Source organism: Anarhichas minor, unplaced genomic scaffold (genome assembly GCF_050575085.1).
Source record: "Anarhichas minor isolate MPS153535 unplaced genomic scaffold, ASM5057508v1 ptg000136l, whole genome shotgun sequence".
Taxonomy (NCBI): domain Eukaryota; kingdom Metazoa; phylum Chordata; class Actinopteri; order Perciformes; family Anarhichadidae; genus Anarhichas; species Anarhichas minor.
In genome coordinates this window covers 19,757,066-19,782,702 of record NW_027466582.1, presented here as the reverse complement: position 1 = coordinate 19,782,702, position 25,637 = coordinate 19,757,066, and the positions used below count along the sequence as shown (strand labels likewise).

Sequence of the window (25,637 nt, the reverse complement as noted above, 5' to 3'; positions counted from 1 at the left end):
TGATCGCCCCCGCCGGCCTATTTCTGGAGGTCGCACTGCAGCAGTAGTACGATGGACGGGTCGCTCTTGGCCGCCTCTTTGAACTCGTCCAGCGAGATCTGGTCGTCGTTGTTCTTGTCCATCTTGGAGAAGATCTTGTCCACCCTCTGCTCGGGCGTCAGGCCGTCCTCGTTCATCTTCATCATGATCACCGTGCCCACCATCTTGTAGATTGCCTGCAAAGGGGGGGGGGAGAAGATGACTTACGTTTCCATCACTTCTTTTCCTGACAGGTGACGCGAGGAATCAAGGGAAACGTGTTAGCGCCTGATGTCGGCAGCACAGCTGGATCACAGCTGGATCACCGGTCGGCCTGCTATCTATAGCATCTTCTTGATGCTGTGATGTGCCGTCCACATAATAACAGGGCCGCACACTAACCACAGCCTGAGCTATTAGCTATTAGTATTTATTGATTTAAGTACAGATGAGTCCACTGGACTTTTCACTGCTCAGATTTTGAACATGAACCTTTTTTACTGTTTATTAGAAAAAATCATGCCGATAGACGATCTAATGTGTGTAACTACAATATTATCCATGAGCTCCAAACATCCACTTCTGCCTTTTGTTGCTTGTTTCACATTACATTTGTGTCTCTGCTCTCTGCTGCAGAACCTTCAACTAAGTACAACAACAAAAAAATGTTAGCTCATGCTACCTAATCGTTCCAGTGCAAAATATATATCTGAGAACATTTGGATTGCTAGTCCTCCGATCCATCTAGCTCCCTTAAAGGGATCATTCTCTGCTGTAATACCTGGATGATCTCCAGCATCTCCACCCGCGTGATCTTGCCGTCTCCGTCCAGGTCGTACATGTTGAAGGCCCAGTTGAGCTTCTGCTCGAAGCTGCCCCGCGACGTGATGGACAAAGCGCAGATGAACTCTCTGAAGTCGATGGTGCCGTCGCTGTTCTTGTCGAAGGTCCTGAAGGCATGCTGGGCGAACTTGGACGCGTCGCCGTATGGGAAGAACTGGGACGGGAAAAAAGAAAAGAAAACTAACATCACATCATCCAAAACATGCATATAACTTCATATAACTTTGGTAAAAACTAGTGAGGTCACTGCCCAATTTTGCCAGATCATGAGGTAGTTTATAATTAAAGGGCAGATTAACAGAAACAGATGGGGCTAATTGGAAAAATAACGGCAGAGAATAATTTGCATTTTAAATCGATGGCCATTCATTACCTGCAGTACGGTAATTAAATTAACTTTGATTTCCGATTCTCATCTAGTGCTTTTAAGTTCTGCAAATGTTGTCGCTGGTCTGTGTATTCACGTGTATGGTTGCATATTCACACTGCTAGGTGGCTTAGAGAAGTCTTGCTGAATTGCATCATCATGTAGAGTTACCTTGGGAAACTTCTAAATCTACAGCCTGCAGCCTTTCCTGAGAGATGCGTATGAAATTGTAGTTCTAACAACATTTACATTGTATTGGTCCCTGAAGGGAAGTTGTCTTTTCTCTTAGACGCCTTCACTGGAAGGTCAGGGTCACCGACACAGCAGCCAGACCCGGTGGAGCCACTCACTCTCAGAAACTCTCACACTGGGTGCGTCCTGACACTTATACCGTGAATACGAGTCCTCCAGTTACCTCATCCCTCAACACTTCACTCTGCATCTGAAGTGTTATAGCTTCATATCTCTTACAAAGTGTATTAAATGTTCTCCGACGCACATGGGAGTCATCTCGAGGCTAAATGAGCTTTCTGATTCAAAGGGGCCCGTGGGTCTCACTCTGGTACTATCAATTCCAATTGAATCCCTTTACTTTGGTGTAGTGCTATCAACAGGTCACAATTTAAATTTGTCCTTCACTTTTTACGTTTATTTATCTGCAAAACTAGTGACATTCCCATCAGCCTCAGCTGGTGCTAATTAGCAAATGTTAGCATGCCAACATGCTAAACTACGGCGACGAACATGGTAAACATTATACCTGCTTAACTTCAGAGTTTTAGCGTATTGAGCATGTTAGCATGCTGACGTTAGCTTTTGGCTCGGGCTACGGGCTCTTAGGTACATTTTATTAACATTCAAGTCAACTTCACAAGATTTTGCAAAATATACCAAATTCTAAAAATACATTTTCCCTTTGATGTGATTGTCCGGACCAATAGCAGGATTTAACAGGACAGCTAAATCAAGCCAAGTTAACCATGTGACAAAGGTCAGAGAGTTACAGTGAAGAAGGTAACGATACAACTTTGCCCTTTGCACATGTAAACGGTTGTTGTAAACGGTTGTTGCACTTTTGTGTGTTGATGCCAAAGTCTGCGGCCCCACAACTCTCCTGTATATCATTAAGTAAACGCTACGGATCAACTGTGATCTGAGAACTTAAAACCCCACTGAGTGCAAACCAATGTCATCACTGCATCCCTGCGCTACATGTGCACGAGATCAGAGGCTAACGCAGTGACCCTGTGGATGAGCACTGAGCCCCTGCTCACCCTGTGGGTGCCCACCAGAAGCCGAGTGACTCATTGGATATAACCTTCCACTTGACCTCTCTGGAAAAAACTCTAAGGGCTGATGGGTAATCTAAGCTCAGCGAGGCTGCTCTCAGCTTCCATTAAGGCAAATAGAACAAACTGGGAGACATATCCATTCTGTTATCGTTTGAGGGAATGTCTTATAGTTTACCTTGATGCAGTTTTGTTGCTGAGCTCACACAAACCACTCATGGTTTGATGTATGGGAACTATAAATTCAACAACTCTTACGTAAGCAAAGGAATCGCTGAAAAAAGAGAATCAGGTGCTCTTGAACTTTGTGTTACGTCTTTAGCTTTTGTTTGCTCATATTCAGCGAACGCTGCGAGCATGAATTTATTAAGTCAAGGTGAATCAGCTCAGAGGACATTAAGTACTTTCAGCATTTAATATTTCATCTGCCAGCAAATGTCATCAGATCCTGCTTTTACAATGAGTAAAACGTGATTTAAACTAGAAAGGTGCTCTCAGTAGAGTGCAACGACCACAGCTGTATTGTGTGATTGAATGAATACAACCATCAGCTGGCTAACCCCCCCCCCCCCCCCCCCCCCCCTTCTAGACACCAACAGGCTGTAAGGCGTAAAACAGGTCTTACAATCTTGCCAGAAGAAAATCAAACTCGCTAAGCTGTCTGCCCATGTAGCAGCGTCTGAGAGGTGGAGATTTATTCACTGCTACATCCGTTAGCTGTTAGCCAAACGCATAGTCCAAAACACTAAAAGTGAGGAAACTGTTCCCGCCCCTCTTTGTCTTTGGCTGCAGAGTAGCGGCTGTGGGTCGCCGATGCACACGGCTGTGTTATCACTAGCAGCAACTAGAGTAGTGAGGAGTCAGCAGGCAGTAAATGGCAGTATAACACAGGCAATAAAAGGTGTTTTGAGAAAGTGAGAGTCACCGCAACAATGAGAGCTCCTTGAACACGCAGCCATAACTGACCACCCATAATATGATGCAGTTTGCTGCAGCGGAAGGCGAGGTTAGCCGTGGACAGACACAGAGGTGCACACTCACAAACGACTGCGCAACCGTTCAAATAATCCTCCTGGCAGTGATAAAAAAGTAATTTTTGAGCCACACAGTTGCTTATTAATTTCACACCCAGTAGTTCTGAAGCAACATTTATTTGAAGTCATGCTTGCCACATGGAGAATATAAAGCATGTCCAGTATTCCCTTTCTTTAAGTTCTGTTTTGGTCTCCACCAACGTCTGAGAGAAATAGCTGTCTCTTTAGCTGCTAAATGCTCAACTATGTTCACCAGCTAGTTGCTGGTGAACATAGTTGAGCTGTTGGCTGTTAGGTTCTGGACAGGTAGCATTCAGTGAGTTTTTAGAGATTTTTTGTTGCCAGTTGCATCTGGAAACGATGAGAGCTTCAAGAGCGAATCAAAACAGTACATTTGGTGGTTGTACAACCAAAACAGAATTAACTTTCCTGAAAGCTGAGGCGAACTGCAGAGTTAGTTGATTGTATCAGTGGTTTCATCACTAAGAGCAACCCCTTTTCCAATACTCCATTTTATCCATAATCATGCAGCGAGCAATCGGAGGCACATGTACGTTTGTTTCAGGCGGTACGAGACCGAGTCCTTGTGCGCGGCAGACTGTCGTCATACGCAAAGAGAGAGGTGAGGACGCAACCTCAGCCTCTCGTTAGAGCAACCGCCCCAGCACGCATAAACTGTCTGGTGTCACGATGCGGGGGAGGTCGAGGCCATGAATCCTGATGGGAGGATGAGGAGAGAGTGCAGTGGATGGAAGACAAAAAGAGAGAGGAGGGAGAGGAAGAAACAGAGAGAAAGAGGAGGAGGATGAATAAGACAGGGTTAGACTGTGAGAGTCGGTTCGTGTTGCAAAACTGCCTGTCTGCAATGAGGTCCCACCCATGTGAATTCTGCTGCAGTAGCAAAGTGATCAGTCTGCAGTGAGGAGTTAACAGACAGAAGAGAATGTGTGTGTGTGGGAGGGGGGGTGAGGAGAGAAAACAAGACAGAAAAGAGATGGAGGAGACTAAAATGAGTGTGACAGAGAGAGTGTTAGAGGGAGTGTGGCAGCGATTGAGCTCCATCCCTATCTGGCCTTCTGCTCCGGAGAAACCGGGGGAGGAGGAGGGGAGAGAAAGACACTGCGGCTCCTCCTCAATCTTACGTAAAAAAAACGGAGAGAAGAAAGAAAGAAAAGTGGGACAGGGTGACGAGACGGTGAAAATCCTCCATCTTTCTTCAGTTCATCTCGTCTGTCGTTGTTGGACGTCAGAGAACTAGACTGTCGAGGACGAAACCGTCACTAGGTGTGACAATTACCATCACGACAGAAAAAGAACCAGTCTGGACTTGAAGCCTTGACAGCTACGGATATTAGGCTGTTAACATTTCCATTAAGTCTCATTTCTTTCCTGATTTGGCTCCCGTTTGCTGTTACGGCTGTTTGACATGGTCATCAGAGGACAGGCTGAATGCCAGCTTCTGTCCACCCGGTGCAGAGCGAGGCGGACAGGCACAGCTGGCTTAATAAGGCTAATGTCAGTGTTTGTGTGGGTCAATGAGTGCGTGGCGAAGCCTGTTCTATCAAACAGATACCCCACCCCAACCTCCACACACACACACACACACACACACACACACACACACACACACACACACATGACCCAAAACACGCTGCCATTAAATGGGCCATTAAAGCCTTCATAATCGGACTGCAAGCTGGCTCTGGTGCCGATCCAAAAAGCGAAAGAGGTAAAGCCAGAGAGAGAGAGAGAGGAGGGGTAGAAGCAATGGAAAAAAGGAGAAGAGAGGATAGAAAAAGTGGAACGGGGAGGAAAGAGAAGTGAGAGAAGTAGCGCGGAATAGAAAGTCACACTTAGACGAATGCCTTTCACACTAACAGAGCAGTGACTGGCTGCAAGATCATAGAGCTGATGAATAATAAGGCTCACTGCGAAACGGCACAGAGCAGTGATTCAACAGCAATCAGGCTCATCCGTAACAGAGCGACTGATGACTTGTGTGTGTTCGGTTTGAAAATAACTTCAGAGTTAGGTAACAGCAATGTTGGATCCAGATCAGTGCTCAGCGGCCCTGCCCGCTCCGCCAGCTCTTCGGATAACAGTTAAGCTGGACGGACATCTTGTTGCTTGAAAGCTTCCAGTGATGAGCTCGCAAGGGTCAGGATTTAAATGCCATGAAGATATGTTTGCTACATGCACAGTCTGTTGCAGTCTGGGGAGCTGCAGATTGCATGTAACTGGATTACAGTTATGTGAGTAGTATAAAAATAGTTTTATAATGGTAAATATAAAGCCTTTATAAGTGTAACTGATCTGAGGAAGCCTGCAGTAAGATGTTTTGGGATCTTTCTGGCTCTGCAGCTTCCTGATAGCTGTAGTTTACCCCCCCCCCCCCCCCATCCACTGAGACACCCTGCTGCCATCAAGCAATATGAATCACATGTATGTACTCTCTGGACCATTAACATTTACTTTCACTCTCATTTCATCTGTTGATTAATTCATTTAGTGTTTTATTTAGTCCCGAAAAGCCAGTAAGTGGAACTTTTCTTCAAGGTCAACAATACACTGACATTCTCACCTCCAAAAAGAGAAAGAAACAAGCTGGTCATAGTTGTTTGTTCATAACTCATTATAGCTAACGTTACATTATGAAATTATCTTTTTCAGGATACTGGTATATTTGTAGTAAGGTCAGTTTTTAAAATACAGGTCCCAGAGTCCATTCGAATAATGACGTGTACTTACCACAGCTGGATTCTTATTTGCTGATTATACAATAAAGAAAACTTACTTATTTACATTATTTTCCATGTCTGACAATAGATCCCCCTAAATGCACTGTTCCTTTAAGGACTGTATAATAGCTTTTTGACCCATTGATTCTATCTTGACCAAAAGCTTAATGAGGACCCAGAACCTTCTATCTTGTATATCCCTGCTGTAATTAATCACACCTGACAAAGCCATTAGACAGCTGCAGACGTGCCAAGACAGACCTCCCCCTGTCCACCCTGTCTCCCAGAAGAGGATCATTCATGCACTCGCTGTCCCATAATGCCCTGCATTATGGGACAGCGTAATTTTCCACTGATAGTGTCTGACTCTCATTCTCTCCATATCTTTCTGCTGCTGCTTCCGCAGTCCAGAGTCGCGTGCTACAACATGACATGCACTCACTCACACGCACACTCCTTTGGGAGCCTCAGAGCTCATCTGTGCTCAGGTCCTGCCTCCCCGAGCAATATGGATCATTTCTGCTCCGTGGATAAACGTTATCATTACCTGCAGAAAAAGCAATCCCTCACTGTAGGCTCAGTGGCCATCGAACACTCAAGTGGCACATAGAATAAAATAGAGCACCACAGATCTGAGCTGTGCAGCTAATAAGAATTTATGGACTAAAGCCTATTAATATTCCCACTCATGAAGCCCTCAAGGTCACCTCTCCTCGCTAAAGGGTCCGACAGGACGCTCTGCACCGCCTCTTATGTTTTCAATAATGTGTAGCAGGTTTGCCACTGGCTATTCATCTCCCCAGCACAGGTTCTAGAGGTCAGCCTGGGACTGTAATTTGTCCTTCGAAGCACCTGAGGTCTGTATTTTTCCCGTTAGCGGTACACACCAGCAGGACCTCGGCATGACAGCACTGGCTGTCTCTGCATATGGCTGCTTACACTGCTTCATCAAAGCATCGCTTGCATGCTACTTCACTGAGCAGAATGCTTAAGAGAGAATACATGCATAATACATGGCCGGGGTATTTACACTGTGTGTGTGTGTGTGTGTGTGTGTGTGTGTGAGAGAGAGAGAGGGACGGAGTCTGCCTGTGCTCTTACATAAACCCTTTGTGACATGGCAGGCAGCAACAGAAACGTAGCCAGCGCACTGTTGTAGCTGCTACTGCGTCCAAGCCTCCAGGGGCTGCTCGGATAGAAAACACACGCACGCACAATGCCCTCTGCCCTGTGAAATGCATTTTTAATCATCCTCTCGCTATTTTTCAGATGGATGCCTGCTGTGATATCTGTGTCACCAAAGGTAAACAATTCAGCAGGGATATATGACCTGAGAACAACTGCTAAAATGAGAGCTTCACTCGGCTCTAATCTTATTCAAGTTCAAATCTTCACAATCCAAACCTGATGTTTCATACTATTTACGGTTTGCACTTCTTCTGCAGCAGCCATTCATCATCTAACCACCTCATTCTGCCTCCCCACGCTGGAGTCAAGTTGCCTTCACATATACATGGGATTCATACGGAACGCTGCATGTATCCAGCGTTACAGTTATAATGGCCTACAGCCGCATCAGGGCTTAAGTTACTGCTAATGCTAAGCCAACATTTCCTACTTGCAGCTGCACCACATTAAAAACAGTAAACTGGCAAAACACAAGATTATTTCTTATGAAGAGCTGCGCTTGGCAAGCTGCAAACATCCATCTTCTTAGCAAGGTAACCAACTGTTGATTAGCTTACTTTGGTAACCTAAGTCACTGCTTTCTGCTAATGGCTGAGTGGGCCTATCCAATTGAAAAAACCCGGAAAACATTGCTGCTGTGTGCAGCATGACATCACAATGAGTGTTCACTAATTACTTCAATGTGGTCAGCCCTAATGCTATAACTTATAGCCACACCAGATAAATAGCCTGAATTAGCTACCTAATAGTAGCAGTTCAATACCAGGTGAAACCAGACACAAATAGTGTACTTATCCTACTAAGTGAGCAGAATCGGTTGTATCAGTGTTTGTGTTGGATTTAGTTTAAACTGCCAGCGATGCCAGTCACAGTGTAGCATCAGCCAACTGTCCAGCTCTGCTCCATAGACTCATAAAAAGGTTTCAGATGTTCTCCATGTTCAGGCTGGTTATGTGGGTTTGGAGCTCGTCATGGTAAACGTTGTGTAACAGTGATACTCGTTACCTGGAGACGTTGGAAGGAGATATACGTTTGTACGTTTCTACATAAAAACCTGTGCATTAGCAAAGTACGTTAGCACATTATTAACTAGTATTAGCACGTCTTTGCTGAATGTATACTCTGACAGCTCGAGTGGGGAGCGGGGCTTAGCCAAGGGCCAATTAAAAGTCGGAGGCTGACGTTAACCTCTTTTTTCCCCACTCGGCTGCTTGTAATTATGGTTTCAAAAATGTGACGTGAATAATCACACAATCAAAGATGCTACAATGAGACGAACATGGCGGGCATCTGTGTCTGTCTACCGCTCCGTAATCAGACTGCATTAATACACGTGTGATCTTTGTTTAGGATTGCTTTTGGTCTTGAGGGATGAGTCTTTGATTCACTGAGACAATAGGCTTTCAAGAAGAGGGGCCACGCCCACTTGATTGAAACATAACCCCCGAATAATAAGTGTAGCATGCACTGGTCGTGTGTGTGTGTGTGTGTTGGAGGCGGGGAGGGGGGGGGGGGCAGATGTTGAGGGGTGGGAATCCTCTTGTTTGACACCACATGTAAACCATAGAGTGGATTGACCAAAAATATATTAAACCAGCTTTGAATGGCTGACTACAGATCCCCGCTGTCTGTCATGAATGATTGTGTGCGGCTGATTCCTGGAGAGCACAAAATCAGTCAGCTTGTGATTTAAGAGGAATTTGGAGCAGACCTGTCCCTGACCCTGGTTTATCTGTGGTTACAAAACACCCATCTGGCAGCACTAACTCTGCATGAGGACTGTGAATGACAGCACAACGGCAGATGGCACTGTTGAGTGTGGAGACGTATTTCCTGCCTCAGGGGACGGTGAGGAGAACAGTTATTGGCATTGAAAGAATGATTAGAGGAGAGACAGAGTGGGAAGGCTGCAGCGAGAGGTAAATACATCACTCTACTTACAAAGCAATATTCATCATCAATAACCCAGATCAGTAACTATCTATTCTGGTGTTAAAACAGTGTTATTAACCTCTCAGCATAAAAATGTCACATCTGGCGCATTCCACCAGTGCCATTTTTCTGCCTGATCGAAATCAGATGCAGAGAAGCAGCCAAGCAGAGCGTGACTCACTGCTGGCTGCCAGGTTTGGCAGGTAGATCTGAGGGCTACCCTCTGCTCCTTGTGACGCAACTCAAAGAGAGGCAGAATAACAGAGGAAAAAAGGAGGACTCGCTCGCTTTATCTTCACTGGCCAGTGGTGTGTCCAGAATGACTGGTCTCTAAAGCGCTTGGCAAGATAAATCCACAGCAGCTTGTGCAGTTTGAAGCCACCTTTTAAAAAAGCTCATGGCCGGCCCTGCGAGCTTCTCCCGCTCAGAGAACACCGCACGATGGAACACGACACACAACCTCTTTTCCATTTGTTCTTTAGATGGCTACATTATGGGTCGTTATTTGCATTGTGCCTTTGTTCTACATGACTCATCGAACCTCCTTGGCTTCTCCTCAAGCATACGTTCATCATTCATGTCTGACTTTCCTGCACGTGTGCAATGTGTATGAAAAGACCTCAAATGGCTGAATCTGCATACAAACATTCATGTGCTTGTGCTGCCTTGTGCTGTTATTGCCATCTGACTGAAGGCCTTTACACACCGGGAGGTGGGATTAATAAATGACACACAAATGGGGAATACTCACCTGCGAATATTTCGCATCAAAACTATTCATAGCGTTGTTACAACAGTCACAAATACAGCTGTACAGTTTGAAGTTGTTTTCTTTAAATATTACTTCTGAAATATTAATTTTCATCAAATTATAAAAACATCAATGGTTCCAATGCTGATGGAGTATATAACACTAACAACTGCTTCTGCTTTTTGTTTTTGTCACTGTGGTTGTGTTCAGATTAGCCTTCATAATCAAACGTTTTCATTGACTGTATATGGAAAAACAAGCTGTCTGTAGAACTTCATTTGGGAATATGGCAGCCATATTTATCTGACCCACTGCACCCATGGGTAATGGAACTCAGATGTAGCTGATTGTCTACCACCACTAATGGATTTACACATCTTTACTAATGTGTTTATCTATCAAACCACTTAGATGCAGTTGTGGCACCATCGGAACAAGGGCTGTAATGTTGCTAGTATCATTTTGGGGCAAAACAAGCCTCTGGCTCTCATGGCCCTAATGGTTTTGCTTTCTATCTGTCCTGTTTTGCCATCCTTCAGTTCTGAGAATAGTTTCAATCTGTCAGACACTTAAGTTGTGTTAAGTTATGCAGGTCGGACAGCTGGGTCAGCGAGGACAAACGAACAGGCTGCAAAGAACCGACTCTCAACAGGCCTGATGCTTAAACCCAAAAGAGAGAAAAGAGTCAAACTAAGAGTGGACCCAATGCTGAACCCTGAGGAACACCTAAACAAAGCGGTCAAAGGTGTGAAGGTGCACTGAGTGGAGTGCGGATCTCCACGAGGTGTGTATGCAGCGACCGCTGTATTGTTTGATAGAATTAATACAAACAACATTTGGCTAACCCCCCGTCTAGACACTAATGGGCTGCAAGGCGTCGTAAAACACACATGACGTGATGAATGCAGGCAATCAACTCACACTAACTCACACTAATGCAGATCTTGCAGAGAGTTAATTTTGAATCTCAAACCAGCAGGCGGTGCGGGTTAGCTTAGCCTACAGACAGAGCGTAGTGTAGATTCATTATTAGTGTACAGTCATGAGAATGGCATTGATATTCTCATCTGACTCTTTGCAAGAAAGTAAATAAGCCCATTTCCCAAAATGTCAAACTTTATCTAATGTGGTGGGATCATACTTTTGATCAAAAATACAGCAGAATACTAGATATCGAGGAAGACGCAGAGACAAGGAGTTAACAAAGCAGTCGAAAGCTGACAGCAACAAATGAGAACGATTACAAATGGCAAGACATAGAGAGACAAACCACGAGAGCAAAAGTGAGATGCAAGATAAGAACAGGAGGGAAAGAAAGGGAAGCCAGGCTCCTAACCTAATCATGTTCTACTCCAAAGCACTACAGGCTGGGAGGAGGACGGCACTCCATTCATTACCTAGGCCCATTCTATTTACAGACTACTTTGACAAATGCAAGACTACCTGACTTGACCTCGAGTGCATATTTGAATACACAACAACATCTTGGCATCATTGTTTTAATCAGCATTTATTTTTGTCATAATCTTTTCTTTCATACATAATAGAAATGTAACTTGCTTCCTATAAGGAATCTCCTTGCTTGTCTCCCTCCACACAAGGGTCAGAGGTCAGGCTGATGCTGATTCAGCGTCTCTCTCATGGGTGGGTGCTTGCTGACCCGGTGGCTTGAACCCTTGTTAACCAGTTGAAGGTCATTCTCCCCACCACCCCACTGGATTTAAACCTACACGGTGAGACTAATAGCTGTGTGGCCTGATGCCCTCACCATTCAGCCATGATAAGTGATTTATTCCCACACAGGATGTGCAAACGGTTACACACAGCTCAATCAGGATATGATTTCCCCCCAGAACACGCAGCATTATCTTACTTTGTGCATCTAAAGGCACTCCCTAACTTCCCTTTTCCTCTTCCAACACTGCAGCAGCAGCAGTGAGACTCGCTGGAAGTTGCTGAATAATTCAATTGCAACTTCAAGGTCCGAAGTGAGACACTGCAAAGAGGCCAGACAGCGGCTGATAGGTCAAAAGCAATTCATTATCATAAATCCATCCATCCATTAGTCTCCCTTCAGTCTGTCTCTATGCATCCATCGTTCTTTCTTCCTTTCTGCCTCTCTCAGTGTATTTATGTGTCTGTTTTCTCGGCTCATTTCGGATGCAACTCTCATCTCTGCAAACACTGACACAGACACTCTCAGCAATTAACACCAATTTTCTGTTCAGAAACCACTGTTTGTCTTTGTGAAAATTACAGTCTGCTTATTCAGTGTCAGATTCCCCTCCCTCTGTGCTTTCTAAACATTGTAAACTAGTCACTGTCATAATGAGTCATTTAGTCCGGAGTATATCATTATCATTTGACTCAAATCTTCGGAGCAAAAAGTTGGGAATGTTTCTATATTGGAGCACAGCCCAGCTCATGAAAAGAAGTCTTTTCAAGTGAACACAAAGTGTTTTGTGTCTCTAAAACTGCATCAACAGAATTTCTTGCCTATCTGGAGACACTGTGTGAAGCGCTCCGCTCTCTGTTCCTCTGCCTGTGTTGTGACAGCCATGGAGAGCTTCTGAGATGACAAAAGCTATTCTTAGTGTATGGCAGCCACCAGCCCACTTGGGCAGAGAGGAAGGGATGTGGGAGAGGTAAAGAGAGAGAGAGAGAGATGGGAGGGAAGAAGCGAGAGGTGGGAGAGGAGGTTGGAAAAAGAAAGAAATATACACTGAAGCAGAGGGGGGAAATCCATACAGCAGAGTATCCTGATATTTACTGACGCCAGGTATCGATCTTTTATTTGATATAAAAAATATATAACTTTTAATATTTCAAATATAAATTGGTGAAACAATTGCTTATTCAGTCCACTAGATGGTGCGCTGTTGTTTTCTGTTGCAGTCATGGGTAAAGTCAGCAGGATTGGCAGGAAGTCGGTCAAAACAAAGAGTGTTGGTTGGTCGGTCTGAGATAAGCCTATAGTAAAGAATAGACAAACTGCAGCATATATAGTTATGAATTGCATTACATCGCAATATATGTTATCGCAACACTATCGCAAAATGTTTAAAATGGCAGTAATACTTTACTGTGACTTAAGTATTGTGATAATATCGTATTGTGGGGCCTCTGGTGATTCTCCACATTATTACCACTGTCCAGTGTGATGGGACACCACTTTATTTTTATGATCAGTTTCAGCTTTTAATCAAGTTGTTGGAATTAAAGAAGCACAAATATCTAACCGATGCCCTTACTCACACTGTAATGTTGTTCACTGACATTCAGTATAATTGTATTGTATCTATCATAAGAGCTGTTTCAGGCCATAGTTGTATTTGCTACATTGTTTATGTTTACATGTAATATCTTATATCAAATTAAAACAACATTAAGTAAGTAATAGAGATGCCTGCCATGCCTGTGATCTGAATCTTGAAATAAAGCCCTGTTTCGGCCTTTTCCCTGCCTAAGTAGCCTTGGTATTTGGAACCAAGTGCTGTTTCATAAAATTTTGTTGACAGATTAGTAATTCCAAGCACACTGTATTTCAAAATCTACAAAACTAGTTAAAGGTGGAGTCTTTTTGTCAAATTGAGCGAATATCTCCTCACCGTCTGCCAGCTGTCCGCTCTGTGTACAAATCCAGTGTTCATGAACAGCCCTGGTTCTAATGGAAACAAACAAAGTGGCTCGGACTGATCCACACAATCAGGTGGTGACCTCCGGGTCTAGAAATGTAAGCCATTGTGGAAGTGCCTTAAACTTGCCTTCTCTCTACTGGCCATCAGGGGGCGACTCCTCTGGTTGTATAGAAGTCTATGAGAAAATGACTCTACTTCTCTCTTGATTTATTACCTCAGTAAACATTGTAAACATGAGTTTATGATCTCAATCTCTAGTTTCAAGTCTTCTTCAATACAGCATGATGTTCATTTAGTAAATTATGGTCCATTTAGAGTCAAACAGACCATAAAGCAGGGGATGCTTTAGGGTGGGGCTTACTGTGATTGACCGGTCTGGGAGTTGTCATTTTTTTTGTCTTACAACTTAACCCTTAACAGTGTTTTTTGACTTCATAAAAGCTAATTGTAACATTTTGGTTGCCTGCAAATGTCTTATTCAGTGTTCGGTTGCACTACACTATCTGTGTTATCACAAAAAGGATTTTCAAATAAATTAAAACAACGTCGATCCAATGCTGCCTCTCTGTCTTCTCCTTCAGTCTGTTGTCTCCCGTGATCAGGCGACATATGTTTCCTCACGGATTGGCCCGATGATGTCAGTGTCCGTCTGTCGCTCCATTTACCTGCCTATCATCTGTCTGTCCCTCTGGGGAGGCGATAGCAGTCAGTGCTACTGGATGGTAAGTGTTGCTCACACACACATGCACAAACACACACCAAGCCTTGAGGCTATGCAAGCGAGACGCAACAGAGCGGAATCCATCCACACATCCATATTCAGGCCAGCATCTGTGTGTGTGTGTGTGTGTGTGTGTGGGCCAGTGTCACAACAATGCTGCCAATCTACAGCAAGGCCGTCTTCTCTCCTCTTCATATCACTTCTCATCTAAAGCAACACACCAGGAGTTAAAAGTTATTTTTGTCATTTCAAAATGTCCTATTTCTTTCCAGCCTTATTATACATCATGATACTAACTGACACCTGAATTACAAAGTGCAATAAAGCACATTCTTAATTCCTTTCCAGTGCTACAGAGAAACCATGACAGCACCTGCAAGTTCAAAATACAAAGTTGTAGTGTGGAACTGCTTCTTCTTTGTTTCTCTTTTCCTGTTTTTCTCCGTGGAAACAACAACAGAGAGTTGCTGTGTGTAGCAGAAACCCTAATGAAGTCCATTATACTGACGCTGTAATGCTACCTCATCACATTAACAACAACAGAACACCCACTGGCAGGACACCAACCGTATTGGTGCTCATTTCATGTATAATATCCTGTGTTAAATCAAAAGAATGAACAATGTGTTGTGGATGTGTGTGTTCACAGTTATCTGCAAGGAAAAAAATAATAATCTAGTGACAAAATCGATCACTTTAGCATCTAGGGGTGTGTGGTAATCCTGTTACGAACGGCTCCCAGAGCGGCTGGCGTGTCAGGGAGGAGACGTTTCCCGCCCTGTGGCGAGCTGCTCAGTGTGACTTTTCACAGAAGACTCTCTTCCGTTTGTGCATCACTGTCTGGTATCGGCGAAGCCACTGAAAGTGAGGATCCAGTGGGGAAGAAAGACCTGCAGGAGGTCACTTCAATGATCTGGCATAGTTTGACCAGGTTTCATGAGCAGTGACAGGCAAGGCGTCATCACACTGACCTTGCAGGCGAGGATATCGAGAGTGTAAATTGATTTTGAACAGAATTTATTTTCTTGCTTCTACAATGAACTACAATATCACACTGTTTTCTACCAAATACCTCAATATAGAAGATATTGTTGGTTGACTATTGGGGCTTTAATAAACAATTTACATTTGATTTTTTATAAATAATCATCAGTAATGTGGATATAATGACTGTGTGGGTAAAGACAAATAATAGAGCAACTAAATACTGTAATGCAGCCTTTAAAACCAGGAAAAGACAACATTACAATATCCAAAATCTAAGACAATATCTAGTCTCATATCATATATCGATGTATTATGGATATATTAAGGAGTCCTAAACACAGTGAGTCTAAAAGCTCACAGAGAGCTATTGTGACTGACTAGTTCTTATGTCCCCAAGCCTCTAACACAGGGGTGCCCAATACGTCGGAGGTAGTGCGGGTAGATCGCATGCCATTCAAAAAAAATTAGATGTCCTCATGGCATTTGCCACTTGATTTTCTAACACACGGGTCACCATGTATGCGCTACTGCAAAACTCCGGCGAGCTAATTAGTTAGCCTTCCAATTTATTTCTACTAAAGAAGCTAAAGCTGCAGCGCCATGAGTTGGGAAACTTCCAAAACCTCGCGTCAGAGCTGGAGACTCAACGGAAGGCGTGTGCGTAACTTGACAGTGCGTGCTACACAGAGCAGATTGACAAGTGTCTGTCAGAGTTTGACAAACGCTTTCAAGACTTTGCTTTACTCGAGCCAGTTGCTACACTTATGTGCTGCACATTTCGGGAAGATATTGAGGTTGATTCACTCGCATCAAAAATTGCAACGCTGTTTCACCTGAACTCGTCTGGAGTGGAGGATGAGATTTTGACACTGCAGGCTGACATTCAGCTGAAGTCCAGGGCTCATGGACAGTTTTCTCACAGAGGAAAAGTACCCAAACATGAGGAAATGTGATGCCTTCTTGACTGCATTATTGGGCTCTACTTATTTATGTGAGTCAGCCTTTTCATACATTTATTTATTTATTTTTCATGAAGAACATTAAGTCCAAACACCGTTCCACCATGACTGATGATCATTTGAAGTCTGCTTGAGGCGGGCTACCAGCAGCTACTGTCCGGACTATGCAACTCTGGCCAATCCCATTCAGTGCAAGTCATCAGAGTAAGGTAATGACCAAAAAATTTTTTTTATGTAGGTAGATCATTTTGACTTGGTCATTTTAAAAGTAGCTCGCAAGCCGAAAAAGTGTGGGCACCCCTGCTCTAACACAACTATTTGTGTTAGATGTGGGGATGATTTAGCTGTTTGACCGTGCCTGTACACATTACAGCACATGGGTATAACTCAAGAGATGTGCAGTTTTTTTCCCAATAAATCATCTATTCAGCCTCTTTATCACAGCGAGAGATTTCTGATTACTTTAATATAAAACATGCATTTAAATATGCGATTCAATTTAAATTGATATTACTGGATGGACATTTAAATTGAGTTATTAACATCTGGAAACCATTTCATCTACTTCTAATTTCACATTCTTCATTTCTATATCCATTCAGCCATCATTTTGAATAAAGCGACTGATCAAAAGTCATTGTTGAACTCAACTATCTGACTGTTTTGAAAGAACTGAGATTCATTACTTCCTCTTATAATGACATACCAAGTGATCATGACCCCCCCAGTCCTGATCAAACTGTAGGAGCGATAATACTGATAACGCTCCACAAAGAAATATACGCTACACCGCAGCATCAAATATGAATATCACTATCCTCGAGATATGCACAGCATATTTCCATCTCCCCTTCCCCTGTTTCTTCCTCTCTTCCTGTTCTTTGATGCCTCTCCCTCTCAACTCTCCCTCTTTATCACCTTCTCTCTTCCTCTCCCTCCCCTTTCACAGCCTGGGAGATGATTACCTCCATAAAGGGAGGCAGTGGAAATTAAAGGAGTGAGAGACAGAGAAAAAAGAAAGAAGAAGAAGAAGAAGAAGAAGCGAGAGAACAGTGTGTGTGTGGAAGTCCAAATAAAAGAGTACATTAAGTCCAGGCAGGTTGCTGAGTGGAGGTGCCCCCCCCCCCCCCTGCCAGGCGTTTATCACCCTGGCAGTGCAGATCTGTGTAAATGTAGGGAGATCTCACTGCGTGTTAAAAAACACCTCGGTGCACAGGTGTAAGTCGAATCTTGCCTGTCTGCACACTCTCTCTCTCTGTCACACACACACACACACACACACATGCACACACACACACACGCACACGCACATTCAAGCGCAACTCTTCTCGAACATTTCTCGTGACTCCATCTGAGCTAATGACTAATAAATAATGTAGACACGCTCATTCACTTACTGACTTTTCCCATCTCTGATCCCTCCGTGTTTCTCGCTTTCAACCGATGCAAAACACCCTGTTCTGTCTCCCTCTCCCTCTCACTGAACATATGCCCCCCCCACCACACACACACACGCACAGAGTCACTCTTCACAGGAACAATCTGTCCCGTTACTGTAATGTGAGGTCGCAGCAGACCGTTTTTTCCCACTTATCAGCTCTCTGGATTTAAATGAAGCCCTATCACCGATACACTGTTGCCTAGAAACACAATAGGTTGCATCAATAATAGGATTTACCCAGAAGCCTAAAGACCCCTTCAGATCTGAGCTGTGTTGCCCCCTTTTGTGCGGCTGCAGATTTCTCCTGCGTCTGTTGCACATGTGCCGTCGTATTGTGCTGTGAAGAGATCTTTAAGGGATATTCCACCCGATTTCATTTGTGTTTGCATCCCTCTATTGTTATCTTATTTCCCAGGAGTCCAGGGGATTCTCGTTGTTCAATTTGAAAGGATTTTGATGGTTTTCGATTTCGGTTGGCTCAAATGGAAAACGTCATTCCCAGTGTCCACAGGTGTGCTTTGTTCTGATTCTTTTCTTTTTTAAATCGTGGCAGGCATTCCTTCCCTTATTCCTGATGTTTTCAAGATTATTCTTTTTTTGTTACGTCCTCTTGTGGTCTCAGCTGACGCATGAGCTCTGATGGCATTTAGAGGAAGTGCCCCCATGACCTCAGTACCCAGGCGTGTCTTATGTAACGGCAGCCCCCTCTGGTTATGAGGCATTTCCTGGCACTGTGATAAAAGATGGATGCCTATTCTTACTCTACTCACAGCACTTTCTTCCATGAGGACTCTTAGAATATTGAAACATACAGTACAAAGAGGACACAAGGTGCTGAGATAAGCCTGACAAAATAGGGACATACAGTAAGTACTATGAATCAGATGTGACTTTTAAATAGACAGGACATGGGCTTAACTCTGTATGCAGGTTTAATAATCACACTATATGATAATAAACACTTATTGTACTGTGAGTCATTTGTATTTGTTGTTTCAAGTTATTGTTTATTCATTTAAAGGTGGCTGCCTCCAATTTCATGCCCCTTTTACCAAATCCCACCCGGGTCAGGTTTAATGAGAGCATCAAAGTCAGTCAAGGCTTCCTGTAGGCACATGTGTACATCTATTTTTCTATTCAAAATAAATAAATAAATGTTCAGAGCTGAGGTACAACATTTGCCTCTTTCTGACCCTCTTTGTGTATTTTGTTATTATTAGCAGCAGAGAGTCTTATTAGCGATGCTAGTAGCAGCACTCATCGTAGCAGTGACTATATATTATTGAGCCTTTCTGGTTGTTTCTATGAAAGTGTTCCTGTCTGATTTCTAAGACTCAATGAATACATTATGGAATAGATTGACTCTGCTCTGTCAGAGGTAATGAGATACAGTAGGCTACATATTAGCAGGAGAAGATAATCATCACTCTGTTGGTTTTCTGCCCAGATACGGGAGTGGCGAATGGGAACATGGCAGGATGCCTGCTAAAATCTTGCATGGTTTATAATGGGAATGTGATTTCCCTCAGTGGTTTTTGTGGTGATTCAGAATGTATTCATGTGACCCCAACCAACCCTGTTAATATAAATTGTGGCAAAACCCACATAGAGTGCATTTTGTTGTCCTTTTAAAATGAACACAGTTAATAATTAACACTGATGCTGCGATACTATTACTAATGCTACTGTTGCATCTTCTGCTAATACTTCTACAATTGCTAATAGTGTTACTACTACCATTATGAATATTACCCCGGTTACAAATACTACTTAAATTCAGTTAAGCTACACCATCACTCAAATCCTCCCATACACATTATAAATGACACACTAACCTAAATTTAAAGCTACATTTATCAATGTTTTGTTATTAACAATTATAATGTAACTGCAGTTCTCCTCAGCTCCGCAGTGTTTAAGCATCTTTTAGCTCATTGTTCTGCTATTGGGTCACATCTTACAGTGCTCATAAACCTTGTTTAGCTTTCATCAAAAAGGACTGATACATCTGTAGTCAAGTGGTTTTTAGCTACTACAGGCATATAGTTAGCGTTTTAGCACTTGGTTGCATATTGCGCCGCAGATTTTCCCATTCTGGTGGGTGTAGTTTTAAGAGTATGACGCATTACGCTCTCTCTATATATTCAATTGAATATTTTCATAGGACATCGATTCAAGCACCATCAGCATTTGTTAACAACTAGTAGCCTATAATGAGTTTGGCAGCGTTCTGTGTAACACTATCGCCTGTTCTCCTTGGTTGAACTCTAACAAAACGTACTCTATCCAACCTCATTGTTAGTGGCTCAACATCCACTGCTTTATTCAACTCCAGTCAGATCGACTCAGAGGTATTTGCTCCGTGTATGTGTGTGTGTGGCGAGCACTAACAAATGGGCGCTGAAACACACAGTGTGTGTGTGTGTTATCCATGGAGTGGGAGCGAGTCTCACCTTCACATACAGCTGCTGGAACTCCTCCAGGTTGAGGCGGCCGGTGGGACAGTCCTTCAGGAAACCCTTGTACCACTGCTTCAGCTCATGTTCGTTAAACTCTGTGTTCTTCACCAGGTCCTCCATCACTTCAGGGGTCAGCTTGCTGTTCTGTTTCCCCATTTTACCTGCGAACAGGACACACACACACACACACACACACACACACACACACACACATACAAAATTTATGATTTTAGGCACCTTTCAGCTCAGACTTTACTGCTTTACAAATGACATGTTCTGAGCCTTAATATATGGAGGCTGTCACAGAGCTATTTATCGAGGCTGAAAATAGAGATTTCTAGAGAACTGTGAAAGTGCGAACCAAAGCTCTGTCTAAAAATGAGCTTTAAAACAAATGGGCTGTAGTATGAGGCACAGGAATAGAGCTGGAAACGAGTCCTCTACTGTTAGATCTTCTTGAGTAATAGGGTCAGTTTGTTACACATGCAACTTTTCTTTCCTGTCTTCCTCTGATCAGCTGCTTGTCCTAGTTTTGTTTGTTTGTTGTTTCATTTTTAGAGGCACTCTGAATCCCTTAAATCCGTCCTGAGTTTTTGCAGTAATACGCTGTAAAATGTGGACTCTTTTTGAGAGAAATGATTCCCTGCCCATCCTTAGCCCCAGCCTATGAAATGTGTTTTAGCCTTTAGCTGTTGACCTTTAAAATGGTGAGTATCTCACTTTCAAATGGAACTATTTTGGAAAGAGTAATAACCTTAAAGTAGTTGTCCCTTTGTGACTGTTTTAGAAAAACTGAAGCTGTTTTGGTGTTTAATGTCCCCCTAATTTCTCCACTGCAGCTGTTTGCACCCAGCTGCCTTTTTGGTATCTGCACGGTGCTGATGCTGCCGCTTTATGGCCTCGATTATGTTCATTAACCAACCCGTAATTATCATAATAAGCTAAAGATGGTTAGAGTTTTGGAGCATTTCTACCATTCCTCTCTGCTGAGATGCTTTATTGGACCTCTTTAGCTCCGTAAAGGCCAGGGGGGGGGGGGGGGTGGGGGGGGGTGGGGGCGTGATGGCAACAGTGTGTGTGGAGCCAATCTGTCTGTGTGTGCACAGGGCTGAGGAGAGCAGCCTCTGGCAGGCATCCAAGGGGGGCTGCACGCATAACCAGGGGACTGCCATGCTGCGTTAGCTTTTGCAAAGTTCCATTCAAGGACGCTTCTTTGGGACCATTTTTCTAAAGCATGCCATGCGTTTTTAGATTGATTGTGGACCTTCGAGGTTGCATCTGGTGTCCATTTGTTTCAATATGCTATAAAGATCAACAACGCAGACACCTGGAGCTCACCTGAGACAGGTAACGCATCGCTTTGCTGCCTTTTTTGAAAGCCAGAGTTACATCATGTGTGGTAGCCAGGTTATGTACGGGGACTGTTTTTAAAAACCCTCCCAAGTAGGCTGCTAATCAGCAGTCTTTATACCGCAAGAAAATAATCAAATCACTTTTTTTTTTCAAAACTCTGAAGTCTTGATTGCCTCAAGAAGATCAATATCACTCAGTAATATCAATTTTATCATCTAAGTGCTGGCAAGAAGTCCAATAAGTTTACTTCCTAAAGCGCAGAACTATCTGTTGAAGCTTCTATGTGAATGGAGTTGGGCAGGTAGTGGGTTTGTATTGTTTGATGTGTGTATCTGTGTGTCTAATTCAGATGTCTTTCATCGTTGAAGGAGAACAGTGGAGAGAGCAACACATCGATCAGAAAAGTTATTCTTTTTAAAATGAGAAAAAGAAAAAGCCTAACTTTACGCAGAGCCCTCAGAGCCTTCAAGCAGCTCAGGCACATTAACCATTCGTCTGAGGAAGAGATATACTTTGCTCTGAAATCCAATTTTTTAAATTGCTTCCAGCCAAACTCGGCATGACCCAAGTTCACCAAGGAACTAATGATTCATGATGTACAAAAGTGAAATTCAAGGTATGACTAATCATGCCTGTTAACTAAAGGAACAATACAAAAAATGAATTAATTTGTTACAAATGACATCACTGCAGGTATGACTAACTACGCTGTTCAGATGTTAATATGTATTTTTTATTTTTGTGCTTCAGCTTGAAAAGTGCTCTATAACTAAAATGAATCGTTTTATGATTATTATTAATATTGTGATGATTGGGCATTCAGGTAGTTAATCATTATAATAATAATTATTATTACTTATAAAAACAAAGCACACGTAATTCTCAGAGAGAAAATTAAATTAAATACCAAAGTGAATGATGAAATACATGAAGGGCAAGATTAAGATAAACAATAATAAACAAGAAATGAAAATAAAGTTTTAAAAAGATAATTCTTTAGATGAGACTTAAAAGAAGACAGTGAGTCAGACAGCCCTAACGCTCTGTCCCCTTTGGTTCTTCAGCCTGGACTCTGGAAGAGACAGGAGACCACTGCCCGCGGATCAATCATGTGAAGGCTCATAAGGGATTAAAGGGTCTACATTATGGTCTGGAGCCAGGTCATGAAGAAACTTAGACGTTATCAATAAAATCTGAAAATGAAAAATGGACCAGAGTTTAGCCTGGATGGATGTCCTCTATCAGCTGAGCCCAATGAAGCGCCTCGACATGACTGATGCTCACCGACAAACATCACTTCTGGCACATCCTTGATGAATTCATTAGGGATAAGCAGCATTTTGGATCACCTGCATTTGTGCAAATCAAGGCCCTTTTCTTTTTGCTTTGCAACTGTCAAACACAGGAAAATAATGTGTCAGATTCAGAAGCCTTGATCACAAAAATAACACTAAATCCAAACTGTAGACATCGTGTGAACTCAGAAAGTTAGAGTTCATTTACTCAGCTAAGACACTTTGGTGCATAAAGCCACAGGACCATTACATCCCATCCATCCACCCTTTCCCCTACGTTTACATCTGTGTGTGAGGAGGTAATACTGCAGTTATCACACAGATTATGCAATATGAGCACACAAAAAGTGTTTGAATAAAAAACCTTGCATCTCTCAAAAAGGAGCTATTGAAGAGCATAGAAAGCATTCAGCTGCTTCTGAAAGGAGAGGACGTTGTATATCGTTCTCGTTCAGAATCAGAACTGACCCTGACATCCTTTAACTGCAGTTTTAATGGGAAAATCAACACAATTGGTGCTCTGCGTTTTTCAATGGTGGCAAATGATTTAGTAGCAGTGGATCAGCACAACAGCAAAACTGTTAGCAGACACAATGTGTAATAAAATCCCTGTTGCTGGGCAATGATTTGTTTCCCCAAAACATAAACACATGGCAGTCTGATTTGTCTCGCATTCAGAATATGCCTCATTGATATGTGAAAATGATGCTGCAACAACAGTAATTGAGGGGACAAAAGACGTTTTGACACGCCCATAAGTGCATTTGATTTTTACTTCTTTAGTTCTTGGTAGAGATGACAACTGTCTTTTTGGTTCTACAGGATTTCAGTTTTCAGAAGGGTTCAATTCAATTTTCAATTTAATTAAATTGTATTTGTTTGGAGGAGGGATGCCTCTCTCAGCATGGACAGAAGTAAAATAGATATTTGGTGGTGAAAGACTTGGATTCATTGATCCAGTGATGTAGTATTATATGTCTATGACGTTTGGGGATTTATGAGAGGCTGATTAAAAAAAAACAATGGAAGCAGCAGATATATCCTGACTTTTAGTCCCTATGGCTCAAGACAAAATAAACGGGCACCAAAATGTCCCATAATGCAACTCAAAAGGTTTATTTCATTAAAGCCTCAATGCTTGGTTTCACACTCTACTCCACCACTTAAGGCGGGCTTTCTGATATAACTTTGTAGTTTTCATGCATGCTCAAGCTGAGATGACATCACTATGACATCATCGGGGTTCTTTCCCAGATCTCACAGCCAGCGCAACAGAAACAGTACATTTCTTTAAAAAATAAAGATCGGCCTCTCCCCAAAACAATCCAGCTTAAAAGATTTGATGAGGGATTTGAATGATTGTGGTTCAAAAAGGGGATCTGATGCTCGATTCAGATTCAGTAAATGCTACTGAACCCTTGTTTTCAGCTCCTCTCTTAAGGGCAAACCACCGTGCACTGACCAGAGTAGAAGAGTACATGTGCAGCAGTCGTTATGGGTGAATCAATACTGTCTGAATATGACAACTAAAACAAGCCTCTTCTTGTTCCTGCGTGTATCGTTCAGAAACATTGGGTTACATGAGGAAAATCCTCTCAATGCTGCAGTGAAAGTGAGGCGGCAGTGCAGTCTGGCAGCTAGTTGCTAACACCTTCCTGCTACAATATAGTCAAACAAGATGGGCTGAGTCTGAAGACAGCAGCTGCAGCTGGAGACAGATGTGTCCCGGGAGAGATGTGAGCACACAGCCGTGCCATTATGTTACTGTGTAGGTCTGTGTGATGCATTTGATGTGTGTTTGTCAATTTGCATGCACTCTGCATCCCACAACTACAGAAATCATTAAGAATTAAGCTTAATGTTCTCTATATGATATACAGAACATTAAGTTGTGTGAAAAAGTGTTTGCCCCCTTCCTGATTTCTTATTTTTTTGCATGTTTGTCACACTTAAATGTTTCAGATCATCAAACAAATTTAAATATTAGACAAAGATAACACAAGTAAACACAAAATGCAGTTTTTAAATGAAGGTTTTTATTATTATGGCCCTGTGTGAAAAAGTGATTGCCCCCCCCCCCCCTGTTAAAACATAAATTAACTGTGGTTTATCACATCTTTGGAAGGCTGAGTTCAATTTCTCTAGCCACACCCAGGCCTGATTACTGCCACACCTGTTCTCAATCAAGAAATCACTTAAATAGGACCTGCCTGACAAAGTGAGGTAGACCAAAAGATCCTCAAAAGCTAGACATCATGCTGCGATCCAAAGAAATTCAGGAACAAATGAGAAACAAAGTAATTGAGATCTATCAGTCTGGAAAAGGTTACAAAGCCATTTCTAAAGCTTTGGGACTCCAGCAAACCACAGTGAGAGCCATTATCCACAAATGGCGAAAACATGGAACAGTGGTGAACCTTCCCAGGAGTGGCCGGCCGACCAAAATTACCCCAAGAGCGCAGCGACGACTCATCCAAGAGGTCACAAAAGACCCCAGAACAACATCCAAAGAACTGCAGGCCTCACTTGCCTCAATTAAGGTCAGTGTTCATGACTCCACCGTAAGAAAGAGACTGGGCAAAAATGGCCTGCATGGCAGAGTTCCAAGACGAAAACCACTGCTG

General features: G+C 42.9%; 1 protein-coding gene across 1 annotated transcript; it reads right to left on the bottom strand.

The window, feature by feature from the left end:
• Positions 1-17: 17 nt before the first annotated feature.
• Positions 18-20,521, bottom strand: vsnl1a (visinin-like 1a). Its single transcript, XM_076084018.1, has 3 exons — positions 20,360-20,521; positions 800-1,015; positions 18-215 (listed from the first exon to the last, which is right to left on the bottom strand). Exons 1-3 carry the CDS (start codon positions 20,519-20,521, stop codon positions 18-20), a joined length of 576 nt encoding a protein of 191 aa, XP_075940133.1.
• Positions 20,522-25,637: the final 5,116 nt, after the last annotated feature.